General features: G+C 39.6%; 1 protein-coding gene across 1 annotated transcript in view; it reads right to left on the bottom strand.

Moving 5' to 3' along the window:
- The window catches only part of PAK5 (p21 (RAC1) activated kinase 5), a gene marked incomplete at both ends in the record, with an annotated part of 94,577 nt that extends 83,392 nt beyond the window's left edge, over positions 1-11,185 (bottom strand). Inside the window, one exon of the mRNA XM_082645013.1 lies at positions 10,982-11,185. Within this exon, the coding sequence (XP_082501139.1) occupies positions 10,982-11,185 (204 nt within the window). The remainder of the gene's footprint in view (positions 1-10,981) is intronic.
- Between the last annotated feature and the right edge of the window lie 11,447 nt (positions 11,186-22,632).

Below are 22,632 nucleotides of genomic sequence, written 5' to 3' on the forward strand. Positions count from 1 at the left end.
AGCATGTGTGGCAGCCACAGGGAGCCACATTCTTTTGCCTTTGGATTTAGAAGGACTATTTTCAGTTAGGTCACCCCTGCCAGGAGAGAAGAGCTGAGGCAAATAAGGCATACCTGAGAACATCATCTCTGTATATAGAATTTCCCAGTTATCAAAGCACAACCATCCTCACTGGAGGAGTTCAGCTGTTAGAAGTTCAGAGCAAGCCACTCAACGGGAAACCAACACGAATCTGGAGCAATGCCTGTGATCTGAGGGCTCGTGTTTGACCTCAGATATGATCGGCTCAGGGAGTAGGGAGGCCACCATGGACAGAAAGGGAGCAGCAGGCATTTGAATGCTTACTCGTTTGCATCTTGGTGCCTGTATTCTGTCACTGTGTGGGATCTGTCCATCTCCTCCCTGGAGCTACAGTCAGAGACCACAGTCACTGCAGGAATGCTGGGCCAGGGATTTTAAGCTGAGAGGAGGCACTCGGAAACAGACCTAAACATCAATTAGTCATAAATTACTTTCCAATACAACTGATGATTGACAATTGCTTTAAAATGGTACATTCTATTTATGTTTACCTTTAGGGCTAGGCAGATACCAAACTCTTGAGAGGAGGTAGCTAAGAGTATTTGTTCATGGGACCTTAGTGGTCTACTTTTTATTGGAAACCTAGGATCTTCCACATTGTAGGATCATGGAATATGAAAGTCTAGCTGTTTTCTACTTATCCCGTGAGCTGCAGGTGTGAGATACAGTCATTTGTAAGTGTAGAAATGTCACATGGGTGCCAGGATGAGCCAGCTGAGAGCCCAGATGAGGTGTGTGGTTAATATCCTGCTCTCTTCAAAATGGAAGAAGGGGTGAGTAACTGCAGGGGTCACTCTCCTGTGATGATTCCTTCTGCCCTGAAAACACCAGCCTTTGCTTTTTTGGAGTAACAACTAGGCTATATGAGCTTAAGGCTGCTCCAACTGAAAGGAAGTAGCTTAAGTGAAACACTGCAGTAAAAGAAGAAAGATGGTACGTATAAGTTGTGGATATCAATTTTTACTGTTTTTTTTTTTTTAATTTTGGAGGTGGCTGTGTGTGGGAGGGTGGAATGGAGGTGGGGGGCATGGTGGGCATGGGGCACGCCAAATACTAACCCCATTTATACAATGGAAAATGGTTTTCAGAAGTTTGCAGATTTGGTTGGATCATAGAAATGGATCATAGATAATAAATCTGGCTTTGGGTTTGGCCTTATCCACTCCTTTGGGACAAAGCTTACCTTGCCCAAATCTTCCGAATTTAGGCAAGTGAGAGAATTTGGGGTCAGTGTAATGTTTTTCTTCCACAGTCTCTGTGGCAGTGGGAAGGTTGAGAAGGCATATTGAAAATGGAAGAAGAGGTTTCCGAAAGTAATGGGCACCAAGAGAGTTGTGAGAGGCCAAGTCTGTTGTCCTCACTGGTTTAATAGTGCAGAAATATTAGAACTTTAGCAAAGGTTAATCACCTGTCCTCTCAGTGAGCACTTTGGTTCCAGTCAACTTAACAGACACCACTGTAGGTGTTTTGATGAGAGGTTTTAGAATAGAGGTAACCTGCCCCCAAAGTTTCATTTCATAATTACCTTGTTTTTTTTTTTTTTTAAAAAAAGAAAATCTTTATAACATATGTTATTTCTTCTGTAACAGGTCTGTGTTTTTCTTAAACATTTGACAGTCATAGCGTCGGAAGGACTCCCCAGATCTCAACTATTCATACCCATTTAATTAATATGCCCCTAAAACCTGCAGGATTGCATATCAAATCAATATCACTGGCATACTTAAAAATTGGATCTGACCTTTAAATGAATCGATTTATTTTGTAATACAACAATTTCTCGATCTGAGACCTGTGTCCTTCACGGATGAGGGTTTAACCAATAGCACCCCCTGACCATGGCTTACAAAGCCCCACACCATCCAGTCCCTCTTTCCCTTGTGTCTGAACACGTCTCCCACTCCCTCTCCCCGCCCACTCTGCTAGAGCCACACAAGCTAACTCCCCACTCTTGTTCCCACCCCAGGGTCTTTGAATTCGTTCTTCCTTCCTTCCACCTGTGAATTTCTACCTTCCTGGGCCTTCTCCTTCTTGGCTCCCTCATCCCCTTCATGGAAAGACAATCCTCAAGGACTACAAATGGCTTCACCCTTAGTTACTTTATAGTATGATATATTTTTTTTCTTCATCACATTTATTGCTACTGTAGCTGTGTTGTTTGCTTATTTAAACGATCACTGTCTATCTTCCCATGAGAATTCCAGCTCCCCAGGACAGAGACCTGGCATTTCCTGTTCACATGGACAACCCCTTCACCTAGCACAATGCCTGGCATGGAGTGAGCCTCCAATAAATATTAGTTGAATGAATGAGTGAAATTAATGTAAAATTTTCTACATCCTGGGAGTTTTAAAGATACAGATCTCAGAAGTGGCTCTGAGTTAAGAAGTTTTGGCAACCCTAGGTACATAGGAGGACATAAACTCTGAGAAAATAACAGTAACAATACCACCACTACCATCATTACCAACAATGACAACAGAAGCAACATTAGGTTCTATTTACTGAGTACCTAAAAGCTTGTCTGAGGTGGTATCTTTTATCTTTTAGGTTTGGTAAGACTTTTGTAACCCTAGGAAGGTTTAAAAATAAGTATTGCTGTATAACCTGAGAAATTGCAAAATATATATTAAAATAATGAGGAAAAGACGCAAAACCACAATATCAATATTTTTGTAAGAGGTTAAGTGTTGGTATAACAACATATTTTACAGCCATTATAATGATTATGATGTTTTATGTGTCTTTACTGTTTTTGTTTGCATGCATTTACTTTTTTTGCATTTATGGTTGAAGCAGCCAAGAAAACTTGATATATTCCACCTATGATGTTCTTGAAATATTTAGGAGATTTTGACCAATTAATATTTAAATGTATAATTTGATCAATGCAATTAATTTAATAGTAGGTACTGGTATTTTTCTGAAATATTACTTAATAGATCCATAATTTTATCACATTATTAAACTAAGTACAAATAGTAGAATGTATTCTCCACACACCAAACCTCCTTAGACAGTTAGGATCTGGCCATTCAAGCTTGCAAGATAAATACCAGCACCCTCATTTTAGAGACAAGGAAACTTCTGTTCAAAGTAGCAGGTAGATGACTCATCTAAAGCTATGTAGTTTGTAGTTGGCATCTTGGACTTAGATGCCAGTGTGCCGACTCCTTGAGCCTTCTCTTCCCATTTCTAAATGCTTAGATGGGTGAACATCAGGGCATTGAATTTCATGCTGTAAGAAAGATGTTTCCACACTCAACATTATACTTTAGTGGAAACAGATCTTAAAGAAGGGGTATATCAAACCACATGGACTTAAGAGGGTAAGAAAATCACGGGGGATCCACGAGCTTTAAGAGGGGACCCAGTGGACAATATTGGGATGAAAATAAAAGGACAGAAGCCACTCAGCCCAGCTGAAGGTCAGTGTGAAGCTCTCATGTTACAAGTCATGAAACAGGGATGGGAGCCAGAAAAGTCACGATGAGGCAGCTCTCGGAATTGCTGGAAGTTTCATTCAGTTAAAAGCCTGACAAATATCTGATACACAGTTTGAACTCCTTGATGACAACTCTCAGAAGGTGGAGGTGGCCCTAAAAGAAATAGTCCCTCTAGACTGAATGCTGACCAATGAGGAGAAGCACATCAGTGATGCGGAAATGAGAAGGAACCTTGTGAGAAATTGTTACCTCGGGTCAAAGGGAGATCATGCCAGGAAATGTCAGAGAGTTGCCCTGTATTTTAGGAAGGCAATTTTCAAAAACATTCTAGGAGAGTGTGAATCCCATGGAGATAGGGCTAAGAAGGGTGATGTGGCTCTGGAAACCTAAATCCTGAATGCAAAGTTGTGAATCACAAAAAGGGAGAAAAGATAGAGAATTACAGAGTAATTAAGATGGGTTCATTCTTCAATAAGACACTTCAACATAAACTATGACATGGGAGAAAAAAAAACAATGGTACAAGTCTTCAAGAATGGGGAGGCTGGAGCTGAGGATTTACCTCTCCTGATTTTACTTGTTTGTGTGAGTAGAGTGGTTTTCAATGCAATGGTCAGGAGCAGATGAGGATGAGGGAAGCTCAGCTTTGGAAGATTATGAACTACCAGAGACCACGGAGAGGACACAGACCCAGGCAGAGTCAGTGTGTTTTGCTAGACTCTGTGACTCTTCAAACTTGAAAGGATAAAAAGAAGATTGTTAGAAAGGATTTGAAGGCTACATTAGAAAAGGGGATGGTAAGGATGGGGGCATTTTACTTTATTATTTTTAAAATAATTTATTTAATTAATTTATTTATTTTTTAATAAACAAAAAAGTTTACTTTTTACATATTTCAAGATAAAATCTGAACTTCAAAAATTATCAATAAAAAATCTTAAAACTTCAGCTATTATTTTTAATCCAAAGAGTTTTTATGTAGGTTGAAGTTATTTTAAAATCAGCTCTCAAACTTTGCGTACAGATGCAGAATGCCTATTTCTAGGAAGAGTTCTTTTTTTTTTTAACATCTTTATTGGAGTATAGTTGCTTTACAATGTTGTGTTAGTTGCAAGTGTGCAGCAAAGCGATTCAGTTATACATACAGATATATATTCTTTTTCAGATTCTTTTCCCTTTATAGGTTATTACAAAATATTGAGTATAAGTTGCCTGTGCTATACAGTAGGTCCTTGTTGTTTATTTTGTAAACAGTAGTGTGTATATGTTAATCCCAAACTCCTAATTTATCCCTACCCACCCCTTTCCCCTTTGGTAACCACAAGTTTCTTTTCTAGGTCTGTGGGTCTATTTCTGCTTTGTAAATAAGTTCACTTCTATCATTTTTTTAGATTCCATACATAAGTGATGTCATATGATATTTGCCTTTCTCTGTCTGACTTGCTTCACTTAGTATGATAATCTCTAGGTCCATCTATGTTGCTGAAAATGGCATTATTTCATTCTTTTTATGGCTGAGTAGTATTCCATTATATCTATGTACCATATCTTCTTCACCCGTTAATCTGTTGATGGACATTTAGGTTATTTCCATGTCTTGGCTATTGTAAATAGTGCTGCAATGAACACTGGGGTGCATGTATCTTTTTGAATTATGGTTTTCTCTGGATATATGCCCAGAAGTAGGATTATTATGGTAGCTCTATTTTTAGTTTTTTAAGGAATCTACATATTGGCTGTATTAATTTACATTCCCACCAACAGTGTAGGACAGTTCCTTTTTCTAGGACGGAGGCATTTTAAATGACTTCAAAACCAGAGAAGTCATGTTCTTGGAGAAATTATATTCTTTGACACTAAAAGGGATGGAATATTGCATTCAATAATCTGTGAGACGGCTGTTTATCCCAGAAGATTACTAGCCAACTGGAGAAAACTACTCTCTATTTTCAATTAAACCACAGCAACAAAAAGAATAAGAGGAAAAGAAAACACCAAAAAACCCTGGGTAGTATGTGAGGAGCGAGTTGTAGAAGCCATAGATAATCAAATTTGATGTCAGCCCTAAGACAATGGTTCTCCAACTTTTTGGTCTCAAGAACCTCTTATAATTATTGAGGACCACAAAAGACTTTGGTTTATGTTTTATCTATCAATGTTTACTGCATTTGAAACAAACTGAGAAACACAAGAATACAAAGCACAAGATCCATTAGGTACCAGACCAATGACATTAACACACGCCATGTAGATTTTAGGAAACTCTACTGTACACTTGGGAGAGAATGAGAATGAAAATGGCAAATGATGCTTTAGTATTATAATGAAAATAGTTTTTATCTTCCACTCCCTGAGATAGTCTGAGGGACCCTCAGGGGTTCTGGACCAAACTTTAAGAACTGCTGCAAAAAAATGTTTCACCATGTGCCCAAGGGGACAAGAACAAAGATATTCATGACAACATTATTTATAAATAGCAAATATTTGGCAATATCCCTTAACTGAGAAACGGAGAAGCTGTAAACAGTTACAATTTTTAAATAAATTCATATTGATGTGCAGAAAATGAGTTTATCTTAAAACAATGTTAAGTAAAAAGCAAGTTAGAGCATATTATATACAGTATGGCATCATTTAATAAAATTGAAATATGCCAAATAACACTATTATTTGTATGGTTTTACTTGAAAATGAAAAACAAATCTGAAGCAATATTAAGATATGCTATTTGTTCACTTTAAAGAGAAGCTATAAAGGCTTTTTTAAACGGCCATTTATTCTTTTATTTTATTTAATTTTTTTTTTTTTTTTTTTTTTTTTTTTTTTTTTTTGGTACGCAGGCCCCTCACTGTTGTGGCCTCTCCCGTTGCGGAGCACAGGCTCCAGACGTGCAGGCTCAGCGGCCATGGCTCATGGGCCCAGCCGCTCCGCGGCATGTGGGATCTTCCTGGACCGGGGCACAAACCTGTGTCCCCTTCATCGGCAGGTGGACTCTCAACCACTGCACCACCAGGGAAGCCCTATTCTTGTTTTTAATTTATGTTTTTAATTAATTAATTTATTTATTTTTGGCAGGGGCTACTCTTCATTGCGGTGCAAGGGCTTCTCATTGCAGTGGCTTCTCTTGTTGCGGAGCATGGGCTCTAGGCGTGCGGGCTTCAGTATTTGTGGCACGCAGGCTCAGTAGCTGTGGCTTGCAGGCTCTAGAGCGCAGGCTCAGCAGTTGTGGCTCGCGGGCTCTAGAGCACTGGCTCAGTAGTTGTGGAGCATGGGCTTAGTTGCCCTACGGCATGTGAGATCTTCCCAGACCAGGGCTCGAACCAGTGTCCTCTGCATTGGCAGGCAGATTCTTAACCACTGTGCCACCAGGGAAGTCCCCATTTATTCTATTTTTATTTTTTTATTGGAGTATAGTGGATTTACAATGTTGTGATATAAAGGCTTTTTAACATTATCCTCTTTATATTTTTTTAGCATTTTTAAATGATTTCTAGGCTGTTACAAAGGGTGATCACTAAGCTCAAGCTTCAGAACAGTGGTTCTTAAAGTTGTCCTCCACCCATTAGTAGCGCCACCACCATCTGAGAGCATGTTAGATGTGTAAACCATGGGGCACACCCAGAACTACTGAAGCAGAATCTCTAGGGTAGGGCCCAGGAATCTTGGTTTTAATAAGCTCCTCAGGAGATTCTGCTGAAAGCCCAAGTTTGAGAACCACTGGGCAAGAATAAACATGACCATTCAACCTGTTCTTTATGTAAATGTATCTAATTCAGCAGGAAGTTTGGTAATATTGCTTATGACATTCTTGTGGACAAAATGATGTTACATATAGAAAGGAGTTTCTCAAAGATATTTGCCAAATGTTTTATGTTTTAAAAAGCACTCCCCACCCCACCCTCACCTTGCCTATACACCTTTGGCTTGGGTACCTGAAGTTTAACTTTTGACACAAATCAGAGCTAACCTGTGGCTCCTGGTTTCTGAGATTTTGGAAATGTTGGCCAGTGTAAACGTGTATTGATACATTATGTGGATAAATTCTTTTGTAATTAGCTAAATCAAGGTTTTCAAAGCATGATCCCCAGACCAGCAGCAACAGCATCACCTGGAAACTTAATAGAAGTGCAAATTCTTAGGCTCCATCTCAGCCCTGTCCAATCAGAGACTCTGGAAATGGGCCCAGCAATCTGTGTTTATCAAGGCTTCCAGGTGATTCTGTTGGACTATAGTTTGAGAGACACTAACCTAAATGATTCTACATAGAAGAGTATGTCCTGGTGATTGTGACATGTACATTAAAGAAGGTTTGAACAGGAACAGCTCTTTAACCAATCAGAGAAGAGAGTATTGGTTGCAATGGTGAATTTCCATTCAGAACCAGCTGGCTTGAAGCTTACTGACCAACACTGAAGGACCAGCACTTTGCCACCACCTAAGGCATTGTACACCTCTTCCAGTACTGCTTTTATGTCATGATCTTTTTTCTCGTTTTCCTTTGTCTGCTTCAAAGGACAAATTAACCAAATTAGAATTGTCAATTCTACTTAACTTAAAAAAACTTTGCCAAAATGGCTTTAAATTTGCACAAGTCTACCTATTCATCCCTTTCTATCAATTGATTCATGGCTTCTTATTTCAAAGACTGTTCCAACTTCTGCAATATACACTGCATGGTTTATAATTTGTCCTTCTCAAGTCACTTGAAAGATTTCTACAGAGAAGTCATTTCCAAAGAGTGAGATCATCCAAACCTCATGGCATACTTTGGCCCCTACAACCTTTTATTTTCCTTATTCCAAGAGGCTGGTAGAGTCAGTAGGATTCTTTTGGACCCCAATTCAATATGTGCTGACAGCACCAACTGCATTCATGGGATTTGGAGAAAGAGAGGCTCCATCTAAAGGAGTTTGGTGAGAGTATGAAATATGGATTTCTTGGGGGTCCTTCAGTTAGAAAGTATTTAATTAGCTCCGCTCTTTCTGGGGAAAATTCAACCTAGCTGACTCTTGTTTTGTCACTCCTTGTCTGTTTTTATTTTTTTCTTGCAGGTAAAAATGTGCCTGAAATGTGCAGAAATCCAGGACTGGATGCATACTCGAGAGGTATTTTCCAGTCATCTTTCTGTTAGCATTTAAGTGTCTAAAACAAACATTCACATTTAATACAGACTGGATACTCACACATTTGGCATCAGGGCTAGGAAGCCCATGACATGAGTGAGAGAATCACTGGGCTCAGGGGCTCAGCAGTTAGGAAATCTTGCTCCAATCAGTGAGGCTCATAAATTAAGTCTGAGAGGATAATGAGCCAGCCCATCCAGGAGAAAGAAGAAATGAGTTAGAAGGTTCTCTTAAGTCCTATGTCCACTGACATTGGTGGGTTATCACTGAGATGGGAGATTCCTACTTCACTGCCAGCCAGGACCTGCTAGGACCTGAACAAGTGAAAAACCATGGAGAAATAAATGGTACTCTGTCCTGACCCTGTAATAACCACACTCCCTGATAAGAAAGCACATCGTGGGCCTTTAACTACTTTCTTCCAGAATGTTCCTCATCAAATGATTATACTCAAGGGTAAAAAAAAATAGCTCTTGTTTCATTTGGGCAGTTTTCCTTTGCCATGTTGATCAATAGCAGATAACTTTTCTCACACTGTGTCTTATGTTTTCTGGGTTTTATAAAAACTTGGAATATGTGAAAAATAATGAAACAAAAAAAGTAAATTCTTTTCAATCTCAACTTTTTAGATAAGGTCCAGCCTATTATTTAGTCATTAGTGAGGCATTAGTCTTTATTTCGGAAGAAAATTATGTTCAGTAGTAAGATACTGCCTAATATTAACCAGTTGAGTTGGTTAATTGGTCAGTTTCTATTAAATATCAATCAATACCTGCTTAGAATAAGAGTTCCTTTTTGTCCCTAAAGTTTTATCTTCTCAAATATCTATCTCCTTAGTATTTTACATTTTAGCTGGCTTGAAAACTTTCAAAATCTTATCAGAACATCAGATTCACAAGATGCAGGATTAGAACACTCCGTGTCGATCTTTGAGCAGAAGAGACCCACATATTCAATACTAGAATAGAATGACCAAGACCATGAATAAATGATGGAATCACAATTACAACTTACTCAGCTCAGGTGATCTCTCATAAGAATTTCTTGTAATTTACCAGATAGGTTCCTTCTTTACTCTCTTTAAGAATGCATCCACTGTTGTTTTATGTATCATTTAAACTCAGTGTATTCAATATGAGTGTTAATACAGAATAAGGTGTTTTATGTAGCTCAGATGCCTACTAATATAAATCTAATCTATTGGATAACATGATGTAGCTCAGAAGTCTACTAATATAAATCTAATCTATTAGATAACATGATGATAAGCTTCAATAATGTTTAACTCCCATAAGGAGCTTTTGGGAAATGACTCAGGGAATTCTTCTCATTCTGAGTGCAGAAGGAAACTGCAAAGGCTGGACTTTCTTTGTAGTCTCTTGACATATCTGAAATGTATTGGGTCTGAGTTCCACTTTAATGCCATTATTTTGATGAACATTCCTTTTAAAAATCTACTAGCCATTTTTTAAGGTAAATTATAGCCTATTTTAGGACTCAAATGCTTCATCTTTTATTTGAAATAGCTCTTAGACTATTAAGACTATATACATATAATTTATATATATATATATACTTATAAATATATATTTGATTTTATATATAAAGTATATACGCATATGCATGTATGTGTGTACACATATGTAAATCATTTATTATTGTTAAAAACAGTTATTACGGGGCTTCCCTGGTGGCGCAGTGGTTGAGAGTCCGCCTGCCGATGCAGGGGATACGGGTTTGTGCCCCGGTCTGGGAGGATCCCGCATGCCGCGGAGCGGCTGGGCCCGTGAGCCATGGCCGCTGAGCCTGTGCGTCCGGAGCCTGTGCTCTACAATGGGAGGGGCCACAACAGTGGGAGGCCCGTGTACCATAAAAAAAAAAAAAAAAAAAACAGTTATTACTATTTATATAAAAGTTTAGACATTCTGAGGGCAAATGCAAAACGACACAAAGCTGCCTAACATAATGTCTACTCGGAGGTTATTGCCAATATTTACCAGTGTGGGTGGATAATATTCTTTAGTAAAAAGAACAAACACCATTAAAAGTAGAAATAAAAATTTCCTATTTTGTGACTGTATTGTATGAGTCTGATTAAAAAAAAAAAAAACTCCCATCTGAAAGCTGAGCTTCCTTTTTATGTGTTGCAATTTACATGAAAATTAAGTGGTGAACATTATACTCATTGAAGATGATTGTGGATAATCTGTGGATATTTAAAAACAAATACATGATTTACACATTTGATAGCTCGCCCGTAAAGATGGCGCACTGCATCAAATGAGAGAGCATGCTTTTTAAGCCAACTTAAAGACAGAATCCTCGCCATACCTTCATGGGCGCCAGCTGGATGGGAGTGATGCACGAAGGGTCTACCATGGGCTTCGGCCTGTTGGCCGTGTCTGCTAACAGGCTGTGCCACTGCTGGGGAAGGCCGGTAAATTTCTGTTCTTGTGGATCAAACCCAGTATGAACCCTGTGTTCAAAGTTGGATGGGCCAGATATTTCAATCTTTTTCTTTTTCTTTCCAAACATGGTGGAAAACCTGAGAAATGCAAACAGAAACAGGGAGCTGTTTATATGTTGCCAGCAGAAGACCATAGGAAAATTAGTAATTCATTCAGAGTTCTATCTTTTCAATTCTTCCTCTATATAGCAGCAGCAAAAGATAGAATTTGTATTTTTAGGGTGTGTAGATTTGATAACTTCATTCAAAAGGTTTTGTTCTCTCCTTGCACTTGCCATATATAGTTTCCTGACCCATAGAGTTTGGATTTGGCCATGTGACTCTCTTTGACTAATGGACTGTGCGTGGAAGAGGATGTCCTTCACTTCAGGGTGGAGGTTTCTGAAGGTATTGTATATTGCCACTTCCCTCTTATGCTCCTGCTACTTGGCATGAAGATCCCTCTAGTGGTCAATACACCCTCAGCCAAGATTCTGGAAGGAGAGATGCATGAAGCAGACACAAGTCTGACCTCCAGTTTGGAGCCAAGCCCAACTGAGCAACAGCTGAGTTACAAGTATGATATAAATGTTTGTCATGAAGCCACTAAGATTTTGTACTTGTTTGTTACATGATATTACCAAAGCAAAAGCTGACTAGCACACGGGGAGAAGCATCTCAAAGTGTGGTGTGCACTTAAAATCTAAAACAGTTGTGTGGAAAAATATGCATAAACATGAAAAATGGAGTTAATAATTCTATTTGCCACATAAAATTATTATCAGGATTAAACAAGTAAACATTTGTAAAACACTTTGAAAAGTACCTGGCACAAAGTCAGTGCTGCAAGTATTAAAAATACCTCTGGATGAATATACCAGAAACTTGACTGGCTTTGCCTGCAGAGAAGGGAGCCAGGGGGACAAGGCAGGGAGGAAGAGCCACTTTTCATGGAATATTTAGAATTTTGTACAATGTATTTTACTTATTTGAAACAAGGTAGTTTACCTAGTTAAAACACCCTGTGACAGGGATACCTCTAGAAAATAATGTAAGATACTTACTTTATGCTTTACGTTTATTGAAAACACGTAAGGTAACCTGGGTTTGAATCCCACCTCTTCACCATGATCTTGGGTAACTGATTTTCTCATTCTGAATTTTCTGTGAGCATGACAATCATGATCATTTGGGGAATCCTGACACCCCTGCTGCAGGTTTTATAAAAGATGGTGCTTTGACTTCAAGGTTGCTTTGTTGGGAAAGCCTTATCTCAGCCCTCAGACTTGAGTAGGTGGGTTCTATATACACTTGTACAGCTCTGTACATAGTTTTCACTGCACTTATCCACTTGCTATCAATTAATTGGGTGTAACGGTATGCCTAGTGTCTGTCTTCCCTTCTAGAATATAAGATCCATGAGAGCAGGGATGCTGCCTCCTTGTTTATTATTGTTTGCCAGCACCTGGCATATGGTAGGGCTCAAGAAATATTTGCTGACAGACTAAAATCACCCAGAACAAAACATTCAGGGAAGAGCACCTGCGGTCAGAACTCCATAGATGTTAACATCTTCTTTTCCTCTTTCCCTCCTTCCTCTCTCCCTCCCTCCCCTTCATCCTCCTGTTTTCTCTTTTAACCATTTATCCCTGCTTGGCCAGCAAGGGCTTCCTCCTAGTTTTCTAAAGCTCCTAGTCCATCCTCTAGTGATGCTAGCCTGGGCTGCTATAACAAAACACCAGAGACCAAGAGGTTTACAAACAACATAAATTTATTTCTCACAGTTCTGGAGGCTGGAAGTCCAAGATCAAGGTGCTGGCAGATTCTGTGCCTGGTGAGCACCTGCTTTCTGGATGGCTGCCTTTTTGCTGTAACTTCACATGTTGGAAGGGACAAGGGAGCTCTTTCTGGTCTCTTCTTATAAGGGCACTAATCCCATTCACGGGGTTGCACCTTCATGAACTGATCATCTCCCAAAGGCCCCACTTCCTATTGCCATCACCTTGGGGATTAAGTATTTCAACATATGAATTTTGGAGGGACACATTCAGACCACAGCACTGCAGATATATTCTCCTGACAGGGATGAGACTCTTCACACCATTAACTCCCCAGAATTTATTAAAACCCATTTTCCCATCCATCCTGGTTGTTATTTCAGACTAATTTAGAAAACTCACATACGGTGATAATGAAAAACTAATGAAGGATGATAAGGGGGTCAAAACTACCTTGAGGTGTGTTATTTCTCTTGGAAAAACATAATTATAATTTTTAAAAAATTCTTTAAGTACCTTACTATAATTAGGTTAATAAATATGTCAATTGATTTTAAACATTTGAGAACATCTCAGCCAGAGTATAAAGAAGTAAAGAAGCCCAGCCATAGTAGACTGTCACAGGAATGGCCCTTGGTGTTTCATGCCTCCCAGTGTCCAAGCCTTTGGGTGGGTGTCTCCCGCACTGACTCTGGACCAGGATATGTAATCTACAAAGGGACAGTAGAAACCCTGACACAAGCACGAAATGTGCTTGCCCACTGGGGCTTGCCTCCACGTTGCTCTTGGAACCGGCAGCCAGCATGAGAACAAGTCCAGGCCATCTTGTTAGGGAATGACAGATCATGCAGCCCAGTCACACATCAGCCTAGGCAACAACCAGCCCTGGAAATGGAGCTGCCTAGCTGACCAGCAGCTGTCCACTAGCGAGCCCAGTCAAAGCCAGCAGAAAAAACCCCAGCTGAGCTGGACCCAAAGTGCCAACCTGTAGAATCAGGACACAAATAAAATGACTATTGCTTTAAGCCATTACATTTTGGAGTAGATTGTTGCACAGAAGAAGCTAACTGATGATCATCCCATACCTTGCATCTTCAGATGCCCATCATTTTTCTCTATTTTAGCTACTTCAAAGTCTCAAGTAACAATGCCCAATCTCGGTAACTATATTAAATGTTATACAATTGTGTCCACTCAGAGGAGTCTTCATTGTGATCTTGTCGTCTGGTTTGTCAAGGGCCTAGAAGGTTTTCAGTGGACAGGAAATTATGCCAAATAAGTAAGTGACTCTATACACCATATCTCAGTATTATTTTGTGAAAATAAAAAATATTTGAGGGACTTCCCTGGTGGTCCAATGGTGAAGACTCTGTGCTTCCATTGCAGGGGGTGCGGGTTCAATCCCTGGTTGGGGAACTAAGATCCCACATGCAGTGCAGAGCAGCCAAAAAATTTTTTTTTAAAATATAATCTGGTCATGCATTGGCTGAGTCCACTTGATATTTTAATAAACTTTATGATCAATTTTTTAAAACAAGGGGGCAATTGTTTTAAAAAAATCATTTGAGAAGAGTTCTTTTGCATGTATTCATACCTGAATAAGCACTGAGAATGTTGGATCAAATATTTTTAGAACCAGAATAGAAATGTCTTACTATTCCCTTCCTGACTGTGAATTTCTCAGTGGTTGCTATGCCATTCAAGTGATAATATAAAAAAAAAAATCAATGAACTAATACCATTCTTGTTTTAAAATAAGACAGTTGTGGAGAGGAAACCCACAGCTGAATTAATTTGCCTACATTTCCTTGTGTGACACTATACAACTGTAATTTAAATGGTAATATATATACAGTTCCAGCTGTCTAATAAGTTTGAGTTAAAAAGGAAGCAACTTAAAAAGAAAATGAAGAAGTTCTAAATCCTAAAGTCATGTTCCTGTGAAGCTCACACTTGACAAAAAGCAGAGGGGGAATCTCCATGATGTATAGTGATGTTCCATGAGTAACGGCCATTCCTCTGACAGCAATGAGGAATCTCACACTCAGGTGAAAGACACATGGTAGGGAACCCTCCTCAAATCCAGACGTGTTTGGTAAATGGTTTCTTCTCTTTGATGAGCCCACGCTTAGTCTGTAACTGGCAAAGAGCTAAATGTTCAAGGTGCTTGATCTCACTTAAAACTCACAATAACCCTATGGTGGTGGTCCCCAAGACCACCCCTAGGTTTGATTTGTTAGGAGAACTCACAGGACTCAGCATAGAGTTATACTCACGGCTGTGATTTATTACAGAAAAAGGATACAAAGCAAAATCAGCAAAGGGAAAAGGCACAAGGGCCAAGTCTAGAGGGACCCAGGCGTAAGCTTCCAGGGGTCCTCTCCCAGCGGATTCACACAGGATGTGACCAATTCCTCTAGCACTAAATTGTGACAACATATGTGAAATGTTGTCTACCACAGAAGCTTGTGAAAGTCTCAGTCCCTGAGGATTTTATTCAGTACCTATCACATAGACACCTCTGCCTGGTCTGTGCCAAAACTTCAGATTCCAGAAGGAAACATGGGTTCAGCTTAAACCTTTTTTTTTTTTTTTTTTTTTTTTGCAGTACGCGGGCCTCTCACTGCTGTGGCCTCTCCTGTTTCAGAGCACAGGCTCCGGACGCGCAGGCTCAGCGGCCATGGCTCACGGGCCCAGCCGCTCCGCGGCATGTGGGATCTTCCCAGACCGGGACACGAACCCATGTCCCCTGCATCGGCAGGCGGACTCTCAACCACTGCACCACCAGGGAAGCCCTAGACTATATTGTTTGAATGAACAGTTTAGTCACAGTGAGCCATTCTTACCAGGGAACAGTGGGAACCCTCCTAAAATCCAAGTTCCCAGATGCCAGCCAAGGGCCAAACTTGCAAATAGGTTTCTCTAAGAAATGCAACCTCAGACCCGCTATGTTAACTCCTTTGGCACAAGAGGTGTTACTATCATACCTACATTTTACAGAAGGAAAAACAGAAGCTCAGAGGTAATAAACTGGCAAAGCTGGAGACTCAGGATCTCAAAGTATGTAATTTCAATCACTGGGCAGATTGTATGATAAAGCTAAATTCTATCTACCATAATAGGAAATAAAAGGATGGAGATATCTAGTATTGATAAAACTGCATACACGTATTTTTGGTTAGAGGTAAAAAACTGAAAAAGAAAATTGCCAAAAACCGAAGGAATGTCATGGTGGCCTCTGGGGAAACAGAACTTGGAGCTATCATAGGGTGAATCAGGAAACCATTGGATTTTTAAACTTTTTTTGGTAAACCATGTGTGGTATATTTATTTTCTACAGTGTTTTAAAATCAACTCAAAAGAAATACTTGTTAAGGGGGAGTTCCCTGGTGGCCTACTGGTTAGGATTTTGGGCTTTCACTGTCATGGCCTGGGTTCAATTCCTGGTTGGGGAACTGAGATCCTGGCAGCCACACAGTGCTGCCAACAACAACAAAAGCAGATTTAAAAAAAAAAAACTTGTTAAAGTTAGCATGTATCAGAATATACTGAAATAAAACTTAAAACATGCATCCTTTGGGTTAACATTCAGAAGAAAAGATTGATTTACATGAACCTAATCCTTTGGTAGCCATATCCACTGAAAGTGGCATGTAGCTTAGGAAAGAAATATTTCCTTTGATTGAATTGCACATTTACAACTGGATGAGCAGGTAGAGACATTTCAAGAAACCACATAAAACAGATAGACATAAACTAAAGTCCCCTATTTCTAGCCTCTCTAAAATGTCTCTTAGCTCATAGGTCCTCAGCTTATGAAATAAGCATTGTACTAGTCAGAGTTCTCCTGAGAAACAGAACCAATAGGATTTATATATTATAGATGTATATAAGAGGGAATTTATTATAGGAATTGGCTAATGTGGTTATGTTGGCCAAGATGCCCCATGATCTGCTGTCTGCAAGCTGGTGAACCAGGAAAGCTATCGGTGTAATTCAGTCCATGTCCATAGCCTGGAGAATCAGGAGCTGGTCCCAGTCTGAGTCTGAAAACACAAGAACCAGGAGCGCAAAGGTCCAAGGGCAGGAGAAGATGGAAGTTTCAGCTCAAGCAGAAAGAGAGTAAACTCACCCTTCCTTTGTCTTTTTGCTCATTTGGGCCCTCAAGAAATTGGACGATGCTCGCCCACATTGGGGAGGGTCGTCTGCCTTATTCAGTTCACCAATTTGAATGCTAATCTCTTCCAGAAACATACACAGAAATAATATATACCAACTATCTGGACATCCCTTGGCCCAGTCAAACTGACACATAATATTAACCATCACAAGCATGTATGGGAGAGCTTATAAGAACATTCTTCTTGTTTATGCAGAAAATGAAGTAACCTTGCAGGTAAATTTTAAAACTATACTTGACTGCAAGCATGCCTACTGGCCTAGGAAACACATGACTACTGGCCACTAACACTTTTTATTCTCCTGAATATTTCTGTCTCAAAAAGTCTGTTGCAGGGGACTTCCCTAGTGGTCCAGTGGTAAAGAATCCACCTTACAATGCAGGGGATGCAGGTTCAATCCCTGGTCAGGGAACTAAGATCCCACATGCCACGGAGCAACTAAGCCCACGTGCCACAACTACTGAGCTTGCACGTCTCAACTAGAGAGCCCACGTGCAGCCAACTACAGAGCCCACGCACCCTGGAGCCGGTGCACCACAACTAGAGAGAGAAAACCCACATGCCACAACTAGAGAGAAGCCCGCGCACCACAACAAAGAGCCCGCACGAAAGATCTCGCATGCCTCAACAAAGATCAGGCGTGCTGCAACTAAGACCCGGCACAGCCAAAAATAAATAAAACAAATAAATAAATAATAAATAAATCTGTTTTTAAAAAGTCTGTTTCAGAACTACAAATTCTATTTTCAACTTTCTTGCTCAAAGTATAATTTGTTATATATATATATATATATATATATATATATATATATATATATATATATATATATATATATATGCCTGATAATTTTATATATTTTTAAATTTCTTTTCCCATTCTTTATTAATATGTACAGTTGGAATAATCAGTAAGAATAGTGTTATACTGATAGAATACCTCTAGTTTTCAAAATGTTGGCATGCTCATAAAGGGCTTTGTATGGAGTTCGGGCCAGAGTATAAAAATTCACAAGGTATTATTTTGCTACTGTATTCAAAATTATTAAAAAAATATTTGAGACACAGGCAACAGTGTGGATGAACCTCAAAGATATTACACTAAGTGAAATAAGCCACACCCAGAAGGACAAATATGGCCTGATTCTACTTATACGAGGTACCTAAAGTAGTCAAATTCATAGGGACATGGAGTAGAATGGTGTTGCCAGGGGCTGGGAAGAGGGGAGAATGGGGACTTATTGTTTAATGGGTATAGAGTTTCAGTTTGGGAAGGTGAAAAGGTTCTGAAGATGGATGGTGGTGATGGTTGCACAACAGTGTGCATGGACTGAAGGCCACTGAACTGTACACTTAAGGATGGTTAAAATGGTTAATTTTATATTATGTATATTTTACAATAATAATAATAAATAATGGTACGGACATGTCCCAGGAGCTTTGGCCTGTATGGGGGAAAGTAGTTAGCAGAGAGGGAACACATTGAAGATGGGGTGTGGCAGAGAGGTAAGCTGAGCTAGCTGGGGCCAATCTATTAGATAATCTTTTTGTTCTTATCCTCTCTCCCCATCAAAACTGTATTGGTCTAACCTTTGGCACTGACAACTGCTTAGTCTGTGCTTGCAGGCCCTACAGCTGAAGTGAGGACTCAGTGTAACTACTGGACTATTAAGGTTTTCAGCTAGACAGACAGCTGGCTGCTTAGAGGAAGACCACAGAATTAAACGATGGTACCTTTAACATACATCTCAGGGGTGATTCTTTTCTCATTGACCCCCTCATGAAAAGATTTTTCTTTTCTTAACCTCAGATCCCTTTTGAGGAACTTGGTAAATGCAGTAATGGATATTTAAGTACTTCTGAAATACCTACCTGTGTTCAGATAATTTAGGGTTAATGACCTGCCTATCGTTGGTTGAAGAAAGATGGCTATTTGAGAAAATCCTCTGCAGAGAGGATGAGAGCAGCCACACCATGCCCTTGTCGAGATGCCATTGCTCCGATACGCATTTGGCACAGCCTCAGATTTAGGAACAAAGGACTCACCAGGCTTTTAGTTAAGTTGCTTTTAGGTAAAATATAACATGGATATAATTTGGGGTTCAGAGGAAAATATTAAAAACTTGGGATGGATCTATAATATCATCTAAAAATAAAGTTGTTTCCTAAGAAAAATTATTGTATCATGTCCAAAATGGTGTAAGTGATATGGTTTCCTTTCCTCGGATTCTTTTACTGCAGTGTGTCTCCTGGACATCACCCACGAGTGGGCAGCCACTGTTCCACCAGGTGCTTCCCATTCCAGAAGAACTGCTTCAAAGCATGTTGGGTCAACAAAATGATTATTCTTTACTTGGTCCCCATTTGTACTCATACAGACACTCGTGATCCAGATGCACTCTGCTCTGCGTGCTCTTCTGATTTGCTCCCTAATCCAACTACACCTGCCTTCTCGACCTCCTTGGAAGCATCTGACTCTGGCTTCCAATTTTTATCCTTTGGATTTGAACTCAGCCTCCAAGCCTGACTCCTTGCTTCTTCTTTGTCCTTCTCTACTATAGGAATCTCTCGTATATCTCCCACTGATAAAGTTGTTTGGATCTAATGTATCTGCTGGCTTCTTCTCATCTAAGCTTTCTGATTCTGTCTTCATTCTGGAATCTGTGACTGCAGTTGGATTTATCATATCCATTTATCCAACTCCACATTGTTTAGACCATCCACATTGCAAGATCACTCTAATCTAACTCAACTCTCCATTCTGGTTTCAATTCTTCCAACTCATATTTTTTGACACCCAACACCCAGGATGGACAAAAGGCATGCTTTGAGGAAAACATTTAAATCCTAATCATTTTCCACACTGTCCAGAGTGATAACATAATCTAAAATAGGAGCAAGAAGAAAATTATGCTTTGTAGAACAGCATCAACAGAGTATACACTCCCAAAAAATGCTGACAAAAATGTGTTAAATGTTATAGTCAAAAGCTATTATTTCACTATGGTCTCATCCTATACCACATGTTTCTTCTTCCTTATGCCAATAACCACACATATAGAGACATAGCCCAGACTCCTTTCCTAAGCTCCAGATTTATGCATCCAAATCTACTCTAGGATTCATCCCACTCTTGAAACCCAGCATCTGCAAAACCTAAGTCACAATCTTCCTACTTGTTCAACCTGTTCCTTCTCTAGATATCCCAATCCTAGTATATATACAGTACCATGTTGTATGGAATTTTTGAAGACAATTCTGGGAATCCATTGTGACCTTCCCTTCTCTCCCATCCTGCATATCCAATCACCATCAGTTCCTGTCCATTCTACTCCCCAAATGTCCACTACATCTGCACATCTCTCAAAATTCCCAATATTAGTTTTCTACTGCTGCTCTAACAATTACCTCTAACTTAGGTAAATTCATTATCCTAGAATTCTGGAGGTCAAAAGTATGAAATGGGTCTCACCAGGTGAAAATCAAGGTGTCAGCGGAGCTGTGTCCCTTTCTGGAGGCTCTAAGGGGGAAGTTATTTCCTTGCCTTTTCCAGCTTCTGGAGGCCACCTGTGTTCCTTGACTCTTAAAACCTTCCTCCATATTCAAAGCAAGCAATAGTACATTTTTTCTCTGACTGTTCTTCCTCGTACATGGCTCTGCCCAACTCTCTCTTCTGCCTTGCTCTTCCACTTTTAAGGACACTTGTGATTGCATTGGGCCCTTCTGAATAATCTCCCTATTTATTTACTTGCCCCCTTCCAAGCAGCCCTCCACCTTGCAGGCAGACCAAGTTTCTAAAATGTAAATCTGATCGCCTCATGCTCTCTCTTTCTTAAGACTTTTCTATGACTTCTCATTGACCTTAAAAACAAAACCAAACTCATCGGGCTCCCTAGGTCTACCCCTTGCATAGCTCTCTAACTGCCTACATCCCTCTCCCCTTCATTAAGCCTTATTATCCTTAGTCACCTCCATTAACTTAAAGGACCCCGACCCTCCAACATCTGCCTTCCCCTGCCCCAGTCCCCCACATCACCCTAAGTCTTCTTTCCTGTCATTCTTGAACCCCAGAATCCCTTTCTTCTTATGTTCTCCATAGCTCCTTATATAACTATTGTGCTTATTCCAAATTACAGAAGTAATGCATTAGTAATATATAACTTGGTGTGGACCATTCAAACAATAAAGAAGCATACAGAATAAAAGCTAAAAGTCAACTGCCGTACACTTTCCCACTACAAAATCCCAAACATGGACCTTTTGTTGTTTGTTTCTGCCATCCCTGCATACAACCTGAATTTTCATACATAAACATGACCACACTGTTGTGGGATTTGCTTTTTGTGTCATTTAACATAATTTGGCTGTTATGTTTAAAAAAAAAAAAAGCAAACCTTGGCTATCTTTCCATAGTAGTACACATATCAGTACTTGTCTTTAAGACATCATAGCATTTTATAAAGTGGAATGTATTATAATTCATCTATTGATTCATATTTAAGAGGGTATTTTTTTGGTTCTTAAAAACAACATTCTGGTGAGAATCCTGGTGTATGTACATTCTGCATAAATATGAGCAGTTCTACAGCAAAGAGCATCAGATATGGAAATGATGGAACTAAAGGCATATGTATCCATTTGCCAGGGCTCCCATATAAAGTACCACAAACTGGGTGGCTTAAACAACAGGAATTAATCTTCTCACAGTTCTGAAGGGTGGATATCTGAGATCAAGGTGTCTGTAGGGTTAATTTCTTCTGATGCCTTTCTCCTTGGCTTGTAGATAGCCGTGTTCTCCTTGTGTCTTCATGTGGTCTCCCCTCTGTACCCATCTGTGTCATAAGTTCCTCTTCTTATAAGGATGCCAGTCATATGGATTAAGGCCCACACTAATGCTCTAATTTTAACTTAATTATCTTTTTATAGACTCCATCTTCAAACACAGTTACACAGGTATTGGCAGTTAGAACCTCAACATATGAATTTGGCATGTGGGAGGATGGGGGATACAGACAATTCAGCCTATAACAGCAAGTATGTTTAAAATTTTTAAGATGCTGGCAAGGTGGTTTTCAGAAAGCCTAGCTTATTTTCCTCTCCTACCAACATTGTTAGAAAGCAAAGCTGGTCTTCCTTAATACCCCATAAACTCCTCCATCAGCTAATTTCCATCTTATCTGTGCCTGGGACATAGTAGGTGCTCAATAAATATTTGTTGAATGAATGGTCACTGGGACAAAAATATTTACCTCTTTAAATACAATTTGTAGTATAACCACTGGCAGCCCAGAGGGTGAGACTGGCAGTGTGTGACAGGCATGCATCTGAATCTCTGTCTCAGGCTCTGCTTCTAAGGAACCCAACTTAAACATGCAGCTTCCATTGGCAGAGTGGGAAAGAGAACCCAGGTCTCTCAAACTTTTTCCTCATAAGTTTTTATCACTCCTTCAAAAATATTTCTAATCATTTAACTATAGACAAAGCAGGAATGGGGAGGACAAGACCTTATGGAGTAGAGGTGAGAGATTTTCTAGTGGGAGAGAAAGACACAAGTGTAGTGACATCTGGAGATTGAATCCT

Source organism: Mesoplodon mirus (genome assembly GCF_964341445.2).
Source record: "Mesoplodon mirus genome assembly, chromosome: 15".
Lineage (NCBI taxonomy): Eukaryota > Metazoa > Chordata > Mammalia > Artiodactyla > Ziphiidae > Mesoplodon > Mesoplodon mirus.